The following is a 12,312-nucleotide window of genomic DNA, read 5'->3' on the forward strand; positions in this document are numbered from 1 at the left end:
GATGAGAAGACAAAAGGAGAAAAGGAACATTTGAAAGAAGATACCTTGTTCCTGCTGGCTCTGATATTTAAATAGTAAATGGTGGCCATGAGGGAAGTGAGTCCTCATGTTACTGGTGTGGCTGGAGGTTAATGCTCGTTCCCTCTCCCTGTGTGACCGAGAGTATTGGCTCCAGCCTGGGTACCAGCTTCTGCAGGAGCCCTGAGACAGACAACAGACCCACCTTATTTCATTATGTCAAAGCCAGCCTTATTCTATTGCCACTGATACCTTTTGGCTCAGGGCGTATCGAAGGCTGCTATCTAGTCAGTATAGACAGATTTCACCACTTGACTTACTCACCTTACAAAACTCTGGAGATTGCCCATCAATCAGGCAACAGTGGTGAAATTTGATTGTGTCCGTGTAACACTAGTGTTGGTTCACCCAAGATGGCTCAGGTGGGGCCCAGAAAAGGAGAATTAAAAGCTGCTTGTTGTCTTCTGGGAAAGGGTTCCTACACCGTGTTCACCTCCTCTCTCCGGGCTCACTAATGTTTTCTGAAATGTGGCTTCTCGGTGGATGTTCTAGAAATGAAGGATCAATCAACAAGGATCATCGACTCATTTTTTTAGGCAGTTCTTTGATGGCTTGTTCAATTTCTTTTCAGAGTAGGCTATAGAAATGCTCATTCCCTTCTTTTCCCAAACAGAACCCAGAACCAGGAGGCAAATGAAAACTTAAGCAAAGCACAGCTAGCAGGGTTTTGGGGAATGAAAAGACTATTCTCTCTTTAAGAAATTGACATCATCAACTTTTCTACTCACAGCAGTGCACAGATCTGGGACGATCACGAAAGGCTCCAGAAAAAGAACTGTTGGAGTTGTCTTTCCCATCAGTGTATCTTTGGTCTTATGTAGGGGTTTTGGTTTTGTATGAGTGTGTTCTTACAACAATGACTGATGTGGAAGTGACCTTTGCATGACAATAAAAAAATTTAAACATTAAAAAAAGAAAGAAATGAGCATCATCATTGGACTGTTGGCCATTGGCTGATGAAGACTCTCATCAGCTTTTCTGTGTAAATACCTCTGAGATTCCCAAAGATAGGACAAAAGTTAGATGTCAAAAGGCAGCAGAGTTGGAGCAGGAAGAACACAAGAATCTTGAGACTGGAATGAAACTGAAAAGCCACCTCATCCAATTCATACGTGAACAAGAATTCCTTTTATATCACATTCAATCATTTCTACCTCCCCCCCCCCCCCCAGCTTGTAATCTTTCAAGCAGGATAAACCCATGAGCTCCTTAGGAAACCCATTCCACCTTGGATAGCTCTCATTTTTAGAGAGTTTTTCCTTATATTGAATTTAGATTCTTCTCTTTGTAATGTCCACCTTTTGTCCTTGTCCCACTGGCCCCATGCAGAATTAAGTCCAGTCCTTCTCTCACGTCTTGGGACTTATTCCCTAAGTCTCTTCTTCTCCAGACTGAACATCCCAAGTTCCTTGAACCCTTCCTTGTATGTCATGGTCTCTAAGATGACCTCTCATTTATACTCTCTATGCCTTATCTATTTTATACATGCATACATATATAGATTGTTAAAATAAATATATGTCTCTATATCCTATTACTACCCTTCTTTTAAAACCTAGAGCTTAGCATAGTGCCTGACACGTAGTAGGTGCTTAAGGCTTGTTGGGGGTATTGATGATGATGGACTCAAGACCTTTCACCCTCCAGGGCTGCTCTCCCCTCAACATTCGCCATCCCATTAAATTCTTCCTAAAAGATGTTGTCTGGAATTGAACAGAGTACTCTAGATGTGGCCTGGTCAGGGCAGAGTGCCAAGGGATTGTCACCTCCCTCAGTCTAGACCTGAGGCTGAGATGCCATTAGCCCTTGGTTGTTCTGACACAGTTATCTCACACTGTGTTATCAGGTCACTGTTTTTCAGACAACTGGATGGCCCGCCGTACCTCCCCATGACATGGTTGTGAAGCTGACTTTTTGAATCCAAGGGTAATACTGACATTTTTCCTTGGCTGAATGTGACTTCCCTCCCTAGTGTTGGCTCCATCTGTGGTATTCTTTGGGGATCTGGACTCAGTTATCCAATACGTCACTTCTTCCGCTCGGCTTTGTGTCCTTTGCAAGTGTGGTAAGCATGTCATTCATGCCTCTATACAGGGATATTTAATTAGTACAAGGATAAATGTGTGTTAAAGGAGTAACCCAGATGCTTCAAGAGATCCCTGTGGCTGGTCTAATGCTGGCAAGTGGAGGATGGGTATGAGTTCCATTTCAGTGAAGAGAAGAGAGACTCTTGGGGCTGAGATGGTACTATGTGGAGGTGGAGGAAGCAACAGCTGGGACAGAGGACTCATGAGACTAAGGAGAGGAGGAGGACTGAAGTTAGGGGTTAGGAGCACCTCGATGTATGGGCTGAGGAAGTAGAACTGGATCCTAGGTTGTAGGGATACTCAAAGGTTGTTTTTTCCCACACTGGGGAGTCACAATCCAAAAGTAAAGTTATTTAAGATGGCTCGTTCATGGGCCATGTTAGGCTGGATAAACCAGCTGGAGGTGGGGAGAGCATTGGCCTCCTGCTTCTAGAATTAGAAGTGTTCTTCTTGGCTGGCAAGGGCAAGGATGGGCCGAAGGTGTAAGAGAGGTAGATGTAAGCTTGATGGTAACCAGAGTGCTGTCCACAGGTGGGATGGGCTGTCTGGAAAGGTCGTGGGTTCTCCCTCCTTCAAGGCCTTGACAAAAAAATCTGCATGACCCCTTGCTAGGGAGGACGTAGAAGGCATGTCTGTTTAGGTAAAGGTTTGTGCTAGATGTTCTCTGTCAGATATGATGGGGAGAAGAGCACATGTCAAGGAGTCATGGAGACCTCAGTTTGAATCCTGCTTCTGAGTCATCAGAGTGAGGGGACCCAGGCAAGCCATGTAGCCTCTCGGAGCTCTTGTTTCATCATCTAAAAATGCTATAATAATATCATCAATTCACAGGACTCTTGTGGGGCTCCACTGAGATTCACAGGTAAAGCGTGCTCTTGATGTGAGCTATTATTCTGAGGATCTGTGATGGCTCTCACGACTCTGCAGGGCTCTGATTGTGGGAATGGTCTAGCCCCAAAGTGAGACAAGCTTAGACTGGTGTCCCCTAAGTGGGAGTATACAGACAGGGTGTGAGTCAAAGGAGTCACCCCCCACACAATACACACACATGCACCCCCTTGGCTTTTCTCCTTTTCCCCCAACTGTGCCTATCACGTTAAATGGCAGGATGTCCCTGACTATGATACTATCTGTGATGGCAGACACTTCTCCAGTGCTCACTGGGGCATTAGAAAGGGCACCATCAGTGCCAGGCCTTTTGGGGACCTGGGTGGTAGAAACTCATTTTCTGGGAAGTGAAGCTAATGTGCCTTCTATTTTCTCTTTCATGCTCCTACAATTTGTCCTTTTCTTCAGGTACAAAGATGGTTCTTCTAACCTCCTTTTTTCTTTTTTAAATATAGGCTCTGACAAGAAGAATTTCAAATCCATACCTAGAACACACTGCTTCCCAGGTATGATTATACTGTGTCTCCATTCTTTTTGTCATAACATTTATTCACTAAGGAAAGACATTATTGTTGTTGGAATTATGAATTCATTAAAGAAATATCCACTAATTGCATGGGTTACCATTGTATTCGCTCCTGTGTCTCTCTCCTTTCCTCCTCCCTCCTTTTCCCTTCCTCCCTCCTCCCCTCTTTCTCTCTTCCTCTCCTCCCTTCCTCCTTCCTCTCTCCCTTGCCCTATTGCTTTCTTATTTAAAAAACATAGCAGTAGAATAAATGCATAACTGATGGACACTTTGGGCATATTCTAACCATTTACAGCCACAGTTTTCTTTCCTAATACTTCAGGACTCACGAGGCTCTGCTTTTGATCTGTGCTGGTCTTCAAGCCCTAGTTTGATTTTTATTATGAACTCAGCAGCCATCAATAAACATAAATATCTCATTATGTGAAGAACCCAAAAGAGAAGTAAATATAAAAACATGAACTTCTTTTATGCATTTTGTTTTTAATAACAATAATAATAATCTTAGCTTTTCACCTCTTCAAGCTTATGTAAATATCATCTCATTCAATCCTCACAAGAACCCTGGGAAGTTGGTGCTCCTATTGCCCCCATCTTATAGCCTCCTCTGCTCGCCTCTCCACCATTCCCCACTAACTCTGGCTTCCTTGTAACCTATGCACAGTCAAACAAAAGAAACGAACACATTGGCAGTGTCTGAAAATGTCTGTCTCCATCTGTACCTCCAGGCCATCACCTTTGCCAAATGGCGAGAGGCAGACTAAAGAAGTCGTGATGGGACCAGCGTTGCTGGGGGTTCTGTCGTCTTTCAAAGTCATTTTCCTTGTGGATAACTGAATCATTCTCCTCCTTCTGCTCATCTCCCTCTTCGTGAGGTGTTCTTTGAGACTTGCTGTGGCCAAAAAATCCAGCCCCCTGTGGTTACCATAGTGATGAGCCTCTTCAGACTTTTCTCAGCTGGGCCTTGGATGATGTCAGTCCATTCTTAGATCTATCCTTGAAGGTGTTCTAGTCAAGTGGCAGACCTTCCAAAGCCTGTGCCCTGCTGGCAGAGCCTCCAAGACTTTAGGCTCACTTCCATACTGTGATGAAGTGTGTGCGTGAGCATGAGTGCTCACACATGTGTATGTATGTGTGCATAGATGTACACACTACATATATATTTATAGACATGTATATGTTTACATAGATATACATATTGGGTGTCCCTTAGTACAGGTTTAAGCCCCTAAAGCTTAAATGGATTCTTTTTTAAGCTTAAAAAGCTTAAACTCTCTCTGTCTCTGTCTCTCTGTCTCTCTCCTCTCTCTCTGTCTCTCTCTGTTTCTCTCTGTCTCTCTCTCACTTTCTCTATGTCTCCCCCCCATCTCACACACACACATACATACTTTATATCAGTGAAATCACTTGACAATCCCTATCCATAGCGACTGAACTTCTGAAGTTCCCTCTGCCAGTACAGACTGGCATCTATTCTGCTGCCTCACACCTTGGATGGTTGTTCAGAGTACCCCGATGTGACGTGACTTGCCCAGGGTTATAAAGCCAGAATATGTCAAAGGCAGGACTTGGACTTGAGTCTCTGCCTCTGAGGCCACATCTCTCCTCACTCTTCTTTCTCCCTTCTCCCTGAGGTGGTGGAGAGGGGACTCAGCTTTTTCACCACCAGCAGCAGTATCTACTGATCCACTGCTACCAATCCACAGCTAGGCCTAGGAGCCCTGGGAGAGGCAGCATCTACCAGATCATGGTCCTGCTTCCAGTCCACCAAGGGAACAACTTCTGTACAGAAAGGACCAGCCATGTCTTCCAACCAACAGGACAGACATGCTAGCAAGGCAGGCTGAGAAGAGACTGTCTGTACCACCACCACCTTGTCTACCATCTTTTCTCCACTCTGATGGGGACAGTTCAGGACCCTGAACCCAAGAATGTTAAGAGCAGCATTGATGCCAGGTCAGTGCCTTCTGCCATCCATCTGGGAAGCAATCTCTGGGAATGGCTCCTGCAGGCACTAGTCATCACTACCAAAGACCCAGGAAGAGCTGTGCTTGCCACCAATGTCCTTGTCACTGTCAAAGAGTTTCATATCAAAAATGGACAGGATTTTATGAGCAGTAATGCTATTCAGGAAGAAGCACTAACATATGCTTTAGTGTTGTACGCTGAGAACCATGGAACTTTTCCATCTGACTTGCAACTGAGATCTTCCAAATGTGTTGCCCCTCTCATTGGAATGGGAGCTCCTGGGGAAGAGGGACCGACTTACTTTGTGCATAGTAACTGCTTAATAAAAGTTTCATTCATTCATTTGTACTTTCCTGCCTCTGCCCCTCTTTCTCCCTTTCCCCTTCTCTCTTTCCCTGACCCTCCATGGCTCTGTTTCCCATTTCTCCTCTTTCTCTTGTGTATTGGTTTAATGAACTTCCAAAGTGGAAAGTCTCTCTTGTCAACAACAATCCCTTTATTCCTGCAAAATCATATCAACCTTTTTACTTGCTTCTCATCAGTGTTCTCTGCCTCTCTCATTGGAAGGCAGAGAAGAGAGTTACTCCCCAAATCTCCCTTAAAGAGGGTGCTCAGACCAGCCACTTTTTATTTTCCTCCTTTGAACTTCTCTATCATGGAGGACTGGATACCCTTCCCTCTACGTCTTTTTGGTTCCTTTCTGTACCATTCTCCTCTTCTGTTACATTGTAAGCTCATTAAGGGCAGGGATTATCTTTCTTTTTAACATTTATATCCCCAGCACTTAGCAGAATGCCTGGTACATAGCAGGCATTTAATAAATGTTTATTGCTCCTTTGGATGACTGCTCTTCAATTGGTATACACTGACCTTCTATATCTGTGCTACCAGGGCACTGAGGAGCTAAGTCATTTGCCTAGGGTCCCACAGCTAGTATATGTCAGAGGCAAGATTTGAACTCAAGTCTCCTCATTTCTAAGGCCAATCTTCTGCCCATTACTCCACCAAAAAGCATCAAATTCAGACTGAAAATAAACACCTGGCATTGTGTAGAGTATCTAGGTGCCCTTCTGATAAAGAGTATAGAATGATGGAGAGGTCATTTTATAAACCTTCTCTCTTGTGGGTAGCTCAGACTGTGGATTGCCTGATCTCAATAACATTAGTGATGGTGATCGCTATGGTGATTTGTAGGAAATAGGTGGCTTAGGGGAATAGATTAGTTACACAATACACTATAGTAAATGACCATAGTAATCTAGGGTTTGATAAATACAAAGACCCAAGTTTTGGGGACAAGGACTATTTGACAACATTTGCTGGGAAAACTAGAAGGCAATTCAGCAGAAACTAGGTATAGACAAACATCTCAGATTATATACTAAGATGCAGTAAAAATGGGCCCATGATTTATACATAAGCAAATTGGGGGAGCATGGAATACTTTACTTGTCAAATCTATGGATGAGAGGAATTTATGACCAAACAAGAAAGAAAGAGGCGTAAAATTTTTGTAAATTTTACTTACACCTTGTAAAACAAGATGTAAATTTTTTTTTAATTTAAAATTTTTTTACACCTTGTTTTACAAGGTGTAAAAATCAATAATTTGATTACATTAATTTATAGAGGGTTTGCTGAAAGTCAGCATAGCCAGGATTAGAAGGAAAGCAAAAAACTGGGGGAAAATTTTATAGTAAATTTCTCAAATTTATTAAAATAAAGTCATTTCCCAACTGATAAATGGGCAAAGCATATGAACAAGCAGTTTTCAAAAGAAGAAATCAAAGCTCTCCATTATCATCTGTAAAAAGAGCTCTAAATCACTATTTATTAGAGAAATACAAATTAAAGCAACTCTGAGATGCCACCTTATACCTATCAGATTGACTAATATGATAGAAAAGGAAAGTGACAAATGTTGGAGGGGATGTGGGAAAATTGGGACACATGAATTGTTAGTGGAGTTGAGAACTGATCCATCCACTAGGTCTATATGAGAGAGAGAGAGAGAGAGAGAGAGAGAGAGAGAGAGAGAGAGAGAGAGAGAGAGAGAGAGAGAGAGAGAGAGAGAGAGAGAGAGAGAGAGGGAGGAGGGGTGGAGGTAAGGAGGGAAAGGACTTTTATGTACAAAAATATTTAGAGCAGCTCTTTTTGTGGTGTCAAAAATTAGAAATTGAGGAGATACCCATCAATTGGAGAATGGCTGAACGAGTTGTGGTATATGATTCTGATAGAATACTATTGTGCGATAAGGAATGGTGAGCAGGATGATTTCAGAAAAACCTGGGAGGACTAATATAAACTGATGCAGTGAAGTGAGCAGAACCAAGAGAGCAGTGTATACAGTAACAGTAATGATTGGCTGATGGGATGATTAACTCAGAAAGACTTAGTTACTTTGGTACCTTGATTCCAAAGGCTCCCTAAAGAACACCGAACAATATTTCCTGTCCCTAGAAAGAGTACTTATATGAACTTTGAAAGTAGATGGAAGCATTTTTTTTACTTTATTTTTCTTGTTTGTTTTTTGCTCTGTATTTTCTTTTACAACATGACTAATATGGGAATATGTTTTGCTTGACTGCACATTTATACCCATATCATATTGCTTGCTTTCTCTATGAGTGGAGGAGAAGGGAGAGAGAGAATTTGGAACTCAATTTTTTAAAAATATGAATATTAAAAATGTTTTATATATAACTGGAAAAATAAAATGTATTTTAAAAATAACTAGATTTTCTCATATGCGTGGAAATGGAAGTCTGAGTTAATTGAAGCCCCAGCTTCCCTTGACATCCTTATCAGTAATGGGGGCAGAGGGGCCACGTGGCTATAGGAATGCTGGCCCAAAACAGGAATGGGAGGAGGTTATGTAGCAGGTATGACAGAAGGACACACACTCCTTAAGGACCCAAGGCAGTATGTTAGGGCAGTAGTTTCTTGGAGCCCTGATGTCCTTAGCAGTGGAAATACTACCAATAATAGCAATCTATATTTATCTAAGGTATTATGTACTTTAAGACATCAGTAATACCAGCTAGCATTTATACAGTGCTTAAACATTTGAAAATACTTCATAACTATTATCCCATTTGATTCTCATGACAATCCTAGAATGTAGTTACTATTATTATCCCAGATAAGGAGGAAACTGAGGCAGAGATTAAGAGGCTTCTCAGGGTCCCCCATTTAGTAAGTGTCTGAGTCTGGACTTGAACTCAAATCTAGCTCCATGCCTTCTCATGGGGCACCTGCCTACTCATTTGAGCCTCCCGGCAACCCTATAAGGAAGGAAGGAAGCAAGCAAACATTTATTTGTATGAGAGATTGTCATAGAGTTGGAGAGCGACCTCAGGCTCTCCAACTAGTAATAAGTGATTACTGTGTACTGTGCTAATCCCATGGGATTCAAAGAAAAGCAAACAGTCCCTTCTCCCCTTCTGGCAAGGAGCTCAGAGTTTTAATGGGAACCTTTGCATTCCTGCCCTGGCAAATCATTGACTTCTCAGTGCCCCAGGTAGGCAGTCAGTCAACCAGCACTTAAATTCTTCCTCTATGCCAGGAGCAGCTCTAAGAACTGTGGATCCCAAGCCTGGAGCATCTTTCAGAGGCCCTGAGATTCACAACAGGCACATACCTGCACTGGTAGGAGGAGTCTCCTCATCTGTGAATTTTCTGACCCAGCAAAATCACCATTGCAGTCCTTCTCCCTCTATTTACTTCTCTGTGGTCATTATTTCTTCCCAGTCGAATGTAAGCTCTTTGAGGGCAGGGACTCTCATTTTTGTCTTAATAAGTCCAGTGCCCTGTGCACAGCAGGTGCTCTATAAATGCATACCAAATTGGACTGAATTTGCCAGGCTAAGTTCAGAGAGCTCATCACCAAAATGTTGGCCATGAAATTACTAGGAGGGTTTTGTTTGTATGTTTTTTAGCTCTGGTGATTCATAAAGACAATGCTGGACTTTCTTGCCTTTCCCTGGCCTCTCGTGACATGTGTAAAAACAAAGAATGGCCCTTTAAAAAATCCCCTTCATTTCCCAGGACGTCCATCCTTTCTCTCCCTTCTGGAGAGATGCCCCTCACAACAAGGAGAAAATAAACATAAGAGAAAAAGCCAGTTAATTACAACTAACCAATACACACGTCAGTCAAGTCCACCATCGGATGTATCATTCCCCCTACTTAGCAAAGAAGGGAACAAGGTTGTTAATCAACAATGAGAACAATTTTACTTAACACAATTTTTTAATTTTGCTACCCAGTTTGCTAACCATCGTGCCTACTTGTACCCACAACGGTGGAGCAAAAGCATGGGTGCTGCATCACTCCAATTCTCTGAGTCTTACCACCAAAGAAATTCCAATGTAGGACATTTAAATATATACGTCTAGGACTTGGCCAATGACAGGATTCATTGAATTTGAGTCCACATATTTGGCACCTAAAAATGCTCGTTGATTGATTAATTAGAGGCTAACAATACGTTTGCACTGCTCCCCAGATTCGGCCAGCTGCCAAATCAGGAATCACTTCAGAGACACTTGGATCATGTTCCTAGAATTTAGTTGTGCAAAAAATAATCCCCCCAAATAAAAACAAAACAAACAATCCAATTATCACAATTATCCTGCATGAAAAAGAAAATGTATCTAGGGTCTCCTTCCCCTCCCCTGGGATTTGGGGATCCCTCATGTGGACAAGTATCTACTGCCCCCACTTTGGCAATTAAATCTAACCCTTCAGATTACAGGGAATGGAATTTCCAAATAACGAGAATTTTATTTTTATAATGAACAAAACCACAACACACTTAACTGGCTCCTCGAGGTTTGCTTCACTTTTTCATGATTTGAAAAAAAAATCTGTGCTAAGAAACGTAAATGATATGGTGGGTGGGGGTGGGGGAGAAGAAGAAATAAAACATGAAATTCAGGCTCATTTAGTGAATCAGATTAAGATGAGCCCATGAGCTTGATTGGTTCCTGCTGGGGCCATGCTGGGAACATGGCAGCAGCAAACAGTTCCCAGCGTGGGTCCGACCCTCTGCTGTAGCTTTAGGAATGTTCCAAGTATGTGTCCATGTGTTAGGCATTCACCCAGCCAGGGACATCCAGTCCCCTCACATGTCCAGAGCAGGTGGGGCAGAGGCATTTGGGGATGCCGGGGCACTGGGCTTTCTTGAGTAAAGCAGCTGGCTCCTATTTTCCTTTAGTGCAGAACGTTGATAACTTGGATAACCAAAGGACTAAGGCTCTTCAAATCCCAGAGCTGGCAGGGACCTCGGGCCCCACAGAGCCTCTCTTCATACCTGAATGAGACTTCCTTCCACAGGCATCCCCTCCAAATAGTTATTTGGCTTCTGTTGGAAGCCTCCAGTGAAGGGGACCGGCCACCTCTGTTGCAGCCCATTCTGCAGTTGGGATGGTTCAAATTTAAACTCACTCCTTTCTTCCAGTTCTGACCTTTGGGGGAGTAAAGAGAAGTCTAATCCATCTTCTGCATGACAGTGCTTCAAAGGCTTGAGCATACCTACAATATCTTCTCCCTGTGCACATAAACACCTTGATTTTCTCTCTTCTAGACCAAACATGGGCAACTAGGTGGTACAGTGGATAGAGTGCTGGGGCTACAGTCAGGAAGACCCATCTTCCTGAGTTCAAATCTGGCCTCAGCCACTCACTGCCTTTGTGATCCTAGGCAAGTCGCTATACCTTGTTAGCCTCAGTTTCCCCATCTGTAAAGTGAGCTGGAGAAGGAAATGACAAGCCCCTCCAGTATCTTTGCTAAGAAAACCCTGAATGGGATCACAAAAGAGTCAGACATGACTGAAAACAACTAAACAACATCAATGAGACTATGCATCCCCAGTTCTTTCAAGTGATCCTCACATTGAGGTACCTAGATGTCAAAAAGGATAAAGGACTCAGAGTTGGGAAGACCTGAGTTCAAATCTGGTCTCAGACACTTACCAGCTCTGTGATCCTGGGAAAGTCCCTTAACCTCCCCCAGCCTCAGTTACCTCCTTGGTAAAGCAGGGATAATAAGGGCACCTACCTCTCAGAGTTGTTGGGCTCAAAAGAGCTATGGAAAGTGCTTTGCAAACCTTAAAGCTCTATAAATGCCACTGTTATTGTTATATTGTTATTAGGTGTGGTCTTAGGGCTCCACTATCTGGCTATCCTTCTGCTGGATGGTCACCATTCTTCCCAGCACAGGGCACCCAGGACTAATTAGGATGTTCCACACACACCTCCTTATTGGGGAATCTTGGTCTCTCTCCATACAATGAAGAAAAAAATCAACATAGTAAAGTGCCTCCAGTAATACAGAATAGCATGGATTGGCCCCCATCAAAGAGAGGTCCTAAAGAAGGTCTAGGACCCACTGCGACTATTTGACAAGTTGCAGAACTTGAGGTTAAAGTCGGTTTTTCATTTTTTGTAGATCTATGGAGAGAATTCTTCCTGCGCTGGGAGAGCCCTGAGGAATATCTTCATCGTGCAAGCGTCTGATCTGATAAAAGACAGAGTGAACCTTAAGGGAGTTTACAGGTAACCCGCTGATGACTATCAACACGAAAATGTCTCTTTAAGACGGTGACCTTATTTTCTGGCCAGGTGGGGCTCAGAAGGCATTGCAGAGTCCAACCTTGGGCCTGGAATGTTTGACTAACAGCATTGACCTTTTGGTACCAACTTCTTGCAAAATATACTTGAAGCACCACTCTTACCTAAGACCTTCCTCACTGAGCTCCTCAGC

The 12,312-nt window shown here is 43.0% G+C and overlaps 1 protein-coding gene across 1 annotated transcript in view; it reads left to right on the plus strand.

Annotated features, from left to right (window-relative positions):
• Positions 1-12,312, plus strand: part of RAPGEF5 (Rap guanine nucleotide exchange factor 5) — a 247,107-nt gene that overhangs the window by 41,191 nt on the left and 193,604 nt on the right. Inside the window, exons 2-3 of the mRNA XM_056800508.1 lie at positions 3,509-3,559; positions 11,998-12,104. Of these exons, the coding sequence (XP_056656486.1) occupies positions 3,509-3,559; positions 11,998-12,104 (158 nt within the window). The remainder of the gene's footprint in view (positions 1-3,508; positions 3,560-11,997; positions 12,105-12,312) is intronic.

Source organism: Monodelphis domestica, chromosome 5 (genome assembly GCF_027887165.1).
Source record: "Monodelphis domestica isolate mMonDom1 chromosome 5, mMonDom1.pri, whole genome shotgun sequence".
NCBI lineage: Eukaryota > Metazoa > Chordata > Mammalia > Didelphimorphia > Didelphidae > Monodelphis > Monodelphis domestica.